At 35.8% G+C, this 11,353-nt stretch overlaps 1 protein-coding gene across 1 annotated transcript in view; it reads right to left on the bottom strand.

Moving 5' to 3' along the window:
* Cntln (centlein) overlaps positions 1–11,353 on the bottom strand; it is a 236,149-nt gene that overhangs the window by 116,061 nt on the left and 108,735 nt on the right. The window contains exons 9-10 of the mRNA XM_021161204.2: positions 7,742–7,894; positions 5,944–6,069 (exon numbers count right to left, since the gene is read on the bottom strand). Coding sequence (XP_021016863.1) covers positions 5,944–6,069; positions 7,742–7,894 — 279 coding nt within the window. The remainder of the gene's footprint in view (positions 1–5,943; positions 6,070–7,741; positions 7,895–11,353) is intronic.

Raw genomic sequence — 11,353 nt, 5'->3', positions numbered from 1 at the left:
GAGGAAGAGGAGGAGGAGAGAGAGGAAGAGAAGGAGGAGGGAGAAGAGGAGGAGGAGGAGGTCATTCTAAGACATAAAGTCTATACAGAAGTTTTTAAAAGCCTGATATGGAGGAGCCACTGATAAATTCAGTACAGTTGCTTTTTTCTAAATGTTTAAGCTGTAACTGTAAAAATAATGACAACATTAAAGAAAAAATAATCTCAGAAAAAAAAGAAACGAATTTTTCATACTACATCTACTAAACAGACTAAATATCAATTCTCTTAACATGGTATGTTAGAAATTTCTTAATACGTTTCCTATAAGAAATGCTTACAAGAGATTAAGGTCAAAATACTTCTCAAAGCCTGAACTATGTAAATATCTTCTACAAGAGCTTGCTTTAATTACTCTTCATAGGATCAAATTTATCCCCAATAATCTATTATTTTACAATTAATTTTTGAAAACTTCTTGTAAGTATTTTGCTTTTCTACGGTAATTAATGTCTGTAGCTCTATAGGATAAGAAATTATTATAGGAAACCAATGAACTTTGTTTTAATTTTGTCTCTTCATTGCCCCAGTGCTTATGTAACATTTATAAAGTTCTTAAAATTTAACCTATTAAAATAGAGGACTCATACTAAGGCTTATAAATCAATATAATGTTAATATTTAAATATACTTTCATACACATATGTGATGCTGTGAAATACATTTGTCTTCCTTTAGAAATAGAATTAAAGTATAAAATATAACATAATATGGAGTTTAAAATGTAACTATAAGATACATTTCATTTTTCCCTATTTCAGTACACTAAAACAGGTAAAATCTAAGTTTATACAGTTACCTCTAAAGAAACAATGAAAATAAATAACCAAAGATGCTTTATAACCTTACCTATAGAAGTTTGACATTGAACCCTAATTCTTTAAGTCCTATTCCACATATAATAGTGAAAATAAAAATAATAGCTTTTTATGAGAGTTATTTTGCCACAACAATTAATACTATAAAATTAAACATAAGAAATGACACATTTTATGTTATTAATTACCAAATCTTCCTAAAAGGCACACAAATATTTTGAGTAGTCATGAATTAGAGCTATTCATTAGATCATTCTATAAAACATTTACTAAATACTTTCTATACACTTTGTTTTAAAATGGCTAGGGACATTGAAACACTAGAAAACAGAAACTACATAAACTGTATTAAGTGACTTTCCTCAATGATATTTGCATATTCTATTCTTTTCTTTTTTATTTCATAAGAACAGCAGAGATTCTTAATCTACTCTTCTGGTTAGGCTAAACACTCCTTGGTGAAATAAGATCAATTAGAAACATAAACTCTGTTCAAATAGCAGTGATCTGAGAACACATGTTAAGGGAAGTTAGCAAAATGAATTTTTTTGTTTTGGTGCAGATTCATTTTTTGTTTTTTACTTTTTTTTTTTTTTTTACAGTCCAGTCACTGCCCTCCTCCTGGTCCACCCTCTCACTGTTCCTCATCCCAGATCATTCCCCATCTTCCCCCTTCAAGAAAATGTCCCTCTACTCCAACCAAGAAGGTCTCCCAACTTCCTGGGGCCTCATGTCTTTCAAGGGTTAGGCGCCTCTTCTCCAAATGAGGCCAGACCCTGCAGTCCTCTGCTGTATATGTGCCAGGACCTCAGAACAGCCAGTGTATGCTGCCTAGTTGGTGGCTCAGTGTCCGAGAGATTTCAGGGGTACCGGTTAGTTGAGACTGCTGGTCTTCCTACGGGGTCACCCTCCTCCTCAGCTTCTTCCAGCCTTTCCCTAATTCAACCACGGGGTCCCTGACTTCAGTCCAATGGTTGAGTGTAAGTATCTGCACCTAAGTCTTTCAGCTGCTTGTTGGGTGTCTCAGAGGTCAACCATGTTAGTCACTTGTCTGTAAGCACACCAGAGCATCAGTAATAGTGTCAGGCCTTGGAGCCTCCCCTTGGGATCAATCTCAATTTGAGCCTGGCACTGGACTGCCTTTCCCTCAGTCTCTTCTCCACTTTTGTCCCTGCAGTTGTTTTAGACAGAAACAATTCTGGCCCTGAGTTTTTGATTGTGGGATGGCAACCCTATCCCTCCACTTGATGCCCTGTCTTTCTACTGGAAGTAGACTCTAAGAGCTCTCTCTCCCCAAGGTTGGGCAGTTCATCTAAGGTCCCTCCCTTTGAGTCCTGAGAGTCTCTCATCTCCTAAGTCTCTGGTACGTTCCGGAGGGTGCCCCCACCTCCCACCCCCATGCCCCACTCCTGAGGTTGCATATTTCCATTCATTCTTCTGGCCCTCAGGGATTCTCTCCTGTCTCCTCCCTCCCCCATACCTGATCATGTTTCTTTAAGAATTTCATGCATGCTAGATGGATACTGAAGAAGGTGACTTGGAAATATAAATAAAAACGAATAATCTGATCTTAGCAGAAGCATATTATCCATTATCTCAACAATGAATGATACCAATCTCTCTGCCAGAGAGGACAGGGTACACATGAGGTACAGGTAGGGTTGGGGCTAACAGGGTGGAACAGATTCCATCTGTGGGCCAGTTCCCCTGCAGTCTGAACGCAGTATATGACAGAGCTTGGTAAGCTGATCTTATCGCTAGCTTTCATAGGTGTCAGTCAAGTCAGCTTTCATGGACAGAGTTTCTCAGCCCATCTGAGGTTTTCTGCTCATTAAAGTTGCAAGACATGTTTTCAATATATTTCAATCATATTCACCTCTACTTCTCTCCCCTATCTTCTCCCAGATTCCCTGTTCCATGCCCCCTTCCAACTTTATGTTCTCTCTCTTCTATCTATAATAACCAGTGAGTTAATGAATTAATGAGTTAATGAATCTCCAAAGAGTGCATTATGGATACTTAAATTTTATTAAAATGTATAAATTCCATATGTCTTAGGACTTTGAAAAAATACATATAAACTTTATGTCCTAGTCAGCATTAGTTGTCAACTTGACACAGCTTAGAGACATGTGAAAGGAAAATCGTGATTGAAGACTTGCCTAGGACAGTTAAGGCCTGGGGCAAGTTTGTGGAGGATTATCTTGATTCATAACTGATGTAAGAAGGTCCAGCCACTGTAGGTTGTGCCACTCCTAGGCAGATTGTCTTGAACTACAACAAGAAAGCTAGCTACGTAAGAGTCTGTGAGCTAGCCAGCAAGTAGCTGTCCTCCATGGATTCTGCTCCAGGTTCCTTTCTTGATGCCCATCACTGATGGACTTGGTGTGAATCTGTCTTCATAGGTTCATAGACTGATTAAAAAAAAAAACTGCTTCACTGAATACAGATTTTTTTTATTGTTGTTGATGATCTGATATCTGAATTACAATTTCCCTTGGACTAATATTAACACTCAAAAAGCCTCCTTAGCCACCTCAGAGTCTGACATAATATCCTGATCAACGGTAAACAATTTTTGGAATGTATTAACAAAAACCCATTCTCTACCAAAGGGCTAAGAATATAATCAGATAACATTTGAGACCTGGAGTTGAGATTCCTTTGCCTGCTGTAATTGACTATATACTGTTCCTATCAATGTATTTTTTTAAAGTGCTCTAACTTATAACTTTCTCTCTTCTGCTACTATAAAAACTCCATGAAATTATTACCTGATTGGGGGATTGTATTTGGGGAGATGTAAATATATGTTTCCAAGCTATGATCACTCAAAGGCCATAACAAAATTTCAACACACACACACACAGGTAATAGCCTAAAAACCAAGAAGTCAGAACAAAAAATGCAGACAGTTTTATAAATCAGCCTTCTTCCACTTATTCCTCCAGAATAAAAGAAAAAACTATGTTGTATCCTAATCCTGATGTATCAGAATATGATTTTTTTCAGACAGGATTTATATGAAGGCAATCAAATAAAAATGAGGTCATTGTGTGGGCCCTAATCTAATATATTTCTAGAATGGTAAAATACAGACACAGAAAGGCATGTATAAAAGACAATGTGAAGACATGGGGGATGCCACCTATAAGGCAAGGGATAGCTAAGCAACAAAAATGAGGAGGAAGAGATAGGACTGACACTCAGCAATCAGAGGGTCTGGTCTGGCTGACACCTTACTATTAGACTGGCCTCGTCTGAAACCCCATGACAATACATTTCTATTGTACTAAGCCACCCATTTGGGGTGATGCCTTGCAGAAGTCCTGGTAAAACAAACACACTCATTCTACTGTTACTAATACTATTTGCAGTGTTGGCAATAGAAGCCCAAACCTTATACATACTGATCCAGTACTCTCCCACTGAGCAGTATCCCCCAAGCTTCCTGTGAAGAAGCTAACCTCTACCGTGAGTTATTGAGACGGCAGGAACTTCGAGCGACTACAGTGCTTGGAGGTCTGGCCTATGTGATAGAGGAAGATCAGATCAGTCTTATTTTGTTTTGTTGGCTTGTGTTTGTCTGTTTTTCCATGAAGACTGTGAGACTGAATTGCTGGGGCTTAGTAGGAGGAGGGAGGGAGAGTGTTCCTTGTCACTCATGGTTATATGCTGCCTGCAGAAGGTCGGCTCCAGATGGGATGCTTCCTCCCCACCATGGGTAGGAACTGGACCCCTAAAGAAAACTCTTTCTGTATTAGGTACAATTCTCTGATACTGTGTTAGTAGCAAAAGAGTGCACTAACTAGTGATTAAAATATATAGCATTCCTCAATCTCGTGAAAACCTCAGTTTAAAAAAAAAAAAAAGATTTTCTTCCCTGCTAGAGCATCTCTGAGATGAGACTCTCATCTTCCCTTGTCTTTGGACTCAAACTGAGAGCTAAACATGAACTTACACAGTGTGTTCTGGTTCTACAGCCTTAGCACTCAGACTGGAACTATATGTTTGGATCTGTTAGACCTCAAGTCCATAACTATAGATCTAGAACTTCTCAGCTTCTGTTACTGGGTGAGTTAATGACAATTTAATGTAAATAATCCTATATGAAAATAGAATATGGATCAATATATATGAGTATATATGTGTGTGTGCACACATGCATACACATGTATATACCTACATATATTAACTATATTATAAAAAACTATAACTAATAACTAGCAACATCCTGTCATAAATATAAGTTAGAATTTATTTGCTCTCAAAGGCAAAGCAAAAGGTATATTCTTCTTAAGATGAGCAGAGAAGGAATTTAAATACATGCTCTATAGTAAATTCAGTTGAAATAGAAAACATAAATACATAAAATATTTATTTGGTATTTTCATTGGGTTTGCATTTGTCTGTTTTGGTTTTGCATGCTTGGAGATTGAACTGAAGGCTGTGCGTGTATTAAGTGAGTGTTCTACCACTGAGCTACACAGTGAGCTCTACCTGGTTCTCATGTAAAAGTAACTGATGGGTAGTCTTCATTATCAAATTCATTAGGTTTAGGATCACCTAGGAGACAGATCTCTTGGTGTGTCTGTGAGGAGGCGGTTGTCAGCTGAAGAGGGAAGCTACACTCTGAATGAAGCAGCACCACCACCCGGGATGGAGGTCTCAGACTCACACTCACTCCCTGCTCAGTGTTTCCTCTATAAACCTGATACAGCATCTGTAAGTGACCTCAGTGAAGTGCGTATGATGCTTAACCCAATCCAGTCTTAAAACATCCATCATCTAGAATGAACAACAGGAAATTCCTTTTTTCACTATGTATAGTGTTGTACTTTTGTGTCTAAACTAATGTAAGAAATGTATTCCCCTTTCTTGACATTAATGAGTATATATTTCATTTTAAAATAGTAAATTTTCCCCTACTTTATATTCCTAAGAAATCAGTTTTAAAGACTGTATGTTTTTACATAATAGTTAAAATCAGAAAGAAATATCAGCAAGCATAATCTGTGAACTATATACTTGCTCTGTTTACATTTATCTTTGCGTGCTTATGATTAAAGAGCTGGTTTAAAGTTCACCTTTAGCTGTAGTGTCTTCTCCAAGTTTTCAATCTTTCTTTCAGCCTTTTTAAGCTTCCTTAGCTCCTCAGAGTTCATGAAACTGCTCTTTGGGGACAAAGACCTTGAACGTTTCACAGGTGGTTCCTCGAGAATAAAACAAGGACATGGTTGAACTGGCTGAAACGCTGGATTATGAAAGACATGCAAAATTAAAGAACAAGTAATTTTGAATACTAATAATGAATTATAAAAAAAAAAAAGTCCTGCATGGAATACCCGAGAAATAACAAGCGAAATTACCACAGTGCTACAGCTAAAGGTTTCTCTGTGACTCGTTAATGAGAATATTCATTTACATTTACATTGTTTCTTTCAGAATAATGATGTCCCATTAGGGAAGACTAAAGGGTTATAGACTCAGAAATGCAAGAAACCTCATTACAAAGGAGGGGATAGAGGCTGGTCTAATTGCTCTATAAGGGTCCAAGGTTACACTTGATAGGACAACCAGAAACAAGAGGGAAAGGATTTTTTCCCCTTTGAAATAGTTTAACACACTGTGAAGTTGAAGGAACAATATGCTTGAGGAATATAAATACAACAGACAGTAGATCTTATACTATAATGACCATATGGTCATTAACTGTAATGTGGCTAACTAGAGACAAGAATGTGTGTTTATATTATGTAGCTCCATATACCAATCTGGAGACAGAATGCAGGAAAATGACTATAAACCTGGGCAGCAGTATTCCCCTTTTATGCATGTCCGTACAAAATAGAAAAAGAAAATGTCTAAAACATGCCTCTCCTTCCTTTTCTTGGCCTTGGAGATCAAAACAGTATCTATTCAAACTTCAGCAGAACAGCAAGCAGCCAAATGTGGGCTTTGAATCTTATGAGTGTTTCCTTTCACTAAAATAGGGCTTTTAGGATAAGAAGAGTTGTAAAGGGCAGTAGTGATATTGTGAAAAATGAACAAAAGCCACGCTTCGGGTAAGCACTGTCAATATTATAGGGCACAGGTAAGAATGCCACGGCTCCACCCATCAGTCTCATTGAAAATGTTTCCTTTATTAGGGCAGCTTGTTCCAATCATTAAAAAACTGGAAGGAAACTGAACCCCAAACTACCATCCTCAACACAGGGTCTGTGCTTTCATGAAACACGGCTCATGTAACAGGTGTGAGGGAAAAAGTCTAAAATGCCTTCCTTTTAGGGAAAAGGCTACTTCAGCCTTTCTATGCTATTTCTACAATATAAAGATATTTCTATAGATATCTAAATATTCTATAGTATATTCTGCTACATAACATAGTACAAAGTGCATACCAAAAAAAGAAAAAGAAAAACAGAGAATGTAAAAAGAAATATGCCAAGTAAAATTTGTTGTTTTATCTTTATTGCTATCCTTTAAATCTCAAAGAAAGAAAGAAAGAAAGAAAGAAAGAAAGAAAGAAAGAAAGAAAGAAAGAAAGGAAGGAAGAAAGAAAGGAAGAAAGAAAGACCAAAAACAAATTAAGGTTGAAATATTTTAGTACTTGATATTCCAATGTCCTGTACTTTACATATAATACAGAAACAAATATTGATTATAATATAAATTTTTGTTTAATTAAAATTAGGAATTTAATTGACTACATCTTAATATAAACTCTAATAGGTAGTTGAGGAAACCTTAACAAAATAATTAAAGGTTTTAGTTTCAGTATATATACATATAAGGAAATAAATGCGTGCTTCTCATTGCTTCCTGACTCCTCCCTTGCCTTGCCAGCCTCTTCCTGACAATGACTAAGATGATAAACATCTCCACCTTGTGTTTTCCTTCGGTCCCCTTCTCTGAGAAATCCTGGTCACAAGATCTATTCTCCATCAACTTTTCATTTGCCACTTTCAGTTTCTTCTGTAAATATTCAATTTCAGACTTCTGTGAGATCATCAATGTTTCCAAGGTTGATAACGGTGCCTGTTAAGAAAACATTCTTTTAACACTTAAATATAAAGACTCATTTATATTATATTTTACATAATCTACAAATATGGGTATGTTACTATTATACCATATAAATCATAAACATCCTTGGAAAAAATCATTTTAACAGCATACTATAAGCTATAAAAGGTTAGAACCAAGTCCAGGCATTATATACACAAGGCCCTGGGAAAGATTCCAAGACAAAAACAAAAAAGAAACAAACAAACCAAAAACCCCTCCTTTTATATAAACTATATCATTCTAATAGAGTGTCATTTTAAAGCTAAAACACCAAGAATCTATACAAATGTATAGATAGTGATATAGTGTTGACATACATACTTAAAAGTAAAAAACTTTACATTGAGGCTCCATGCCATAACCCTCATCTATAAATATATGAATCAATTATTATGAGCTCATGATACAGACAGGTATCCCTTCACTGACCATTGCTTTTACCATCTGAACATCAGGAGTCACCCAGGGGCACAAAATATGAACCTAGGGCAAGGAGAGTGCCAGCACCATGCAGACTTTACCAGCCTATGGAGTACTAATAATGACACATCAATAATTTTGAGTCAATACACTGTTTAAGATTCTCTTTAGGGATCTGTTTATATCTTATAAACTGTTAGTGTTTAGTCCCAAATTTTAATAATGGGAACCATAGGTAACCTGCTTATGAAAACAATCTTTCTGTGATATTCTACCATTTTCCCTTAATGATTTGAGACCAGAAAATTCTTGTACAAATATTTCTCCAACTTAATCACTTGCTTTCCAAATGATGAATATTGAATCATTATGAAAATAATGTTTTCACTGATTTAACCTTTTTAAAGGATTTGCATATATATTATTTGTTTCTGAGTGTATGTATAAGTCCCACATACGTAGAGGAGCCATAGGAATGTTGGGTTAGAGCATCTGGTCCCCTGAGACTGTAATCATGGGTGACAATGAACCACCATGCTGGGAACTAAATCCAGGTACTCTGCAAAGGCAGCAAGGGTCTGAATCCCTGAGCCATTGCTCCAGCCCATTATTGTTTATTTAATCACAACAAAATGCCAAATCTTAGAATGTAAATATTATCAATATGGATCCAGTAGCCCTGAAAATATTTTTCTTTCAAAATTATGCACAGGGCCATCCTTCCCAAATGATATTACCACAACTCTGACAACTTACAAATGCAATTATGTACATGTGTGTGTACAATTTATGTGCATATCCATTTATGTACATCCTGAACAAAGGCAATACCACTTTATTCTTATTTCTGTTCTCTTTTTTAGTAGAATAAGACAGAAATCCATAGTCCTAACATATGATTTGGGGGAGAGAGAACTATTTTACTTGTATGACTGTATTTTTAGGAACCCTTTGCATTTAAATCACCTGATTAATGTCCAGGAGGTTAAATGTCTAGGGGGTTAATTTACCATACCGCAAACACTGCCTTCAGAGGTGTTTGTCTTGTACTGCCAAGATCACACATCATTTTATTTTGAATACTAAATTAGTGTTCAAAGTGGCTAAAACTGTCTTACGCCACTTTTATTCTGGTCTAAGTAACTTGCCCCTTCTTGTCTTCCCGGTACTTTACACATCATGCTGTTTTGGTTTTTCCCTCCTATTAAAATCAAACATATACTATTCAAAAATATTTCCTTTGTCTGACAAGCTAAAAACATTTAAAAGGTATGCTGCTCTTGTCCATGTCACCATATATGTGTACACACACACACACACACACAAACACAATGTTTGTTTATTTGTTTGTTTGTTTGTTTTTTGAACAGGGTTTCTGTGTGTAGCTCTGGCTATCCTAGAATTCAGTTGTAGACCAATCTGGCCTCAAATTCCAAGACCCACGTACCTTTACCTCCCAAGTGCTAGCATGAAAGGCATGTGCCACCATATCTGGTTACAAGGGATATCTTAACTTCTTGTCATTTGCTAAATAGATTTTGAATAACTTTTCAAGGTTAACCAAACTTTATAATAAAACAGAAGAAACATAATTTTAGCCTGTAAGTATATGTAGTAAGAAATCTGAGGTTTTTTAAAATGTGAGTTGTTAAGACACTAGATTACAATACATGAAGATTATCTTAAAATTAATATGCAATTATAAATAGGTCAAATGTTCATAAAGGCATTAAAATGTTCCAAAAGCAGACACTGGCACTGAAATTATGTCTTCTTATATTATATTCATTAACATTAGTGATGTTTCTAATAATAAAAAGATATTTAAGCAGCATTTTTAAAAATTCAACAAACTACTGTTAAATTTTGAAAAGAATAATAATTCAAATTTATATAGGATCTAGCAGACAATGCAAGCAAGTAAAACGGGTTGTGCTTGGCTTTGAAGTCACTAAGCAGAGACATTTGTATCCACCATCTTATGTAATTTTATTTTTCTTTTTCTCAAATTATGTACATCATGTGTCCTTTAAATGACTCTCATCACTCTGACAAGAGATATATTCATAATTTCCACTTTTTTCTTTAAAACAACCATCTTTTAATGTAAAAGATGTAAAGGCTGGGCTGGTGCTGAATACTGCAACGTCAATCCTTAGGACAGGAGGATTGCCCAGTATGAGGTCACCCTTGTATACAACGAAAATTCCTGGCTAACCTGCTCTGTAAGGCAAGACTGTTCTGAAATAACAAATAAAACAATAAACCATAAAACAACACAATGTGTGAACACAGTCTGCACTGCTGTTCTAGTGTAAAAACTTATTCACGGTATTCCCACCCAATTATTTTCAAGGAAAGCATCACTCTCTATAGCTAGATGTACTTACTTTCTAAGAGAAACCCAGTTAAAGTTTTTCCCAGTTTATGATTTCTATGTTTTAAAAACGTTGTGAAAGGAGTTTAATCTTCTTTAACTTTCTAGAGAAATTTTAAAATATGCATCAGAATCCATAAAAATACACTCAGTATTATTTTATGCTAAGAATTCAGAAACATATCCATGATAAGTTGAGGGAAGAAGGCTATGCAGCATACAGAGCGTGCCAGGCAAGCATGAGACAAAGCTAAACTTCACAGTGTCAGAAATAGTGAGGGGAAAGATTAACTATGTTTTTTCCAGTGACCATTTCATTAAATATATTCCATGTTTTCTACAAAAAAAGGGAATAAACACAGGCTATCTTTAATTGCAGACTTTCAAGGAAAAGGAGATAATAATTCTACCCTTTAAATATATTTTTAAAAATCAATATACATTCAACACTATTTATTTTTTTTTATTTTTAATATTTTTATTACATATTTTCCTCAATTACATTTCCAATGCTATCCCAAAAGTCCCCCATAGCACCCCCCACTTCCCTACCCACCCATTCCCATTCTTTTGGCCCTGGCATTCCCCTATATTGGGGCATATAAAGTTTGCAAGTCCAATGGGCCTCTCTT

Source organism: Mus caroli, chromosome 4 (assembly GCF_900094665.2).
Source record: "Mus caroli chromosome 4, CAROLI_EIJ_v1.1, whole genome shotgun sequence".
In the NCBI taxonomy this organism is placed as follows: domain Eukaryota; kingdom Metazoa; phylum Chordata; class Mammalia; order Rodentia; family Muridae; genus Mus; species Mus caroli.
This window is presented reverse-complemented; position numbering and strand designations above follow the sequence as displayed.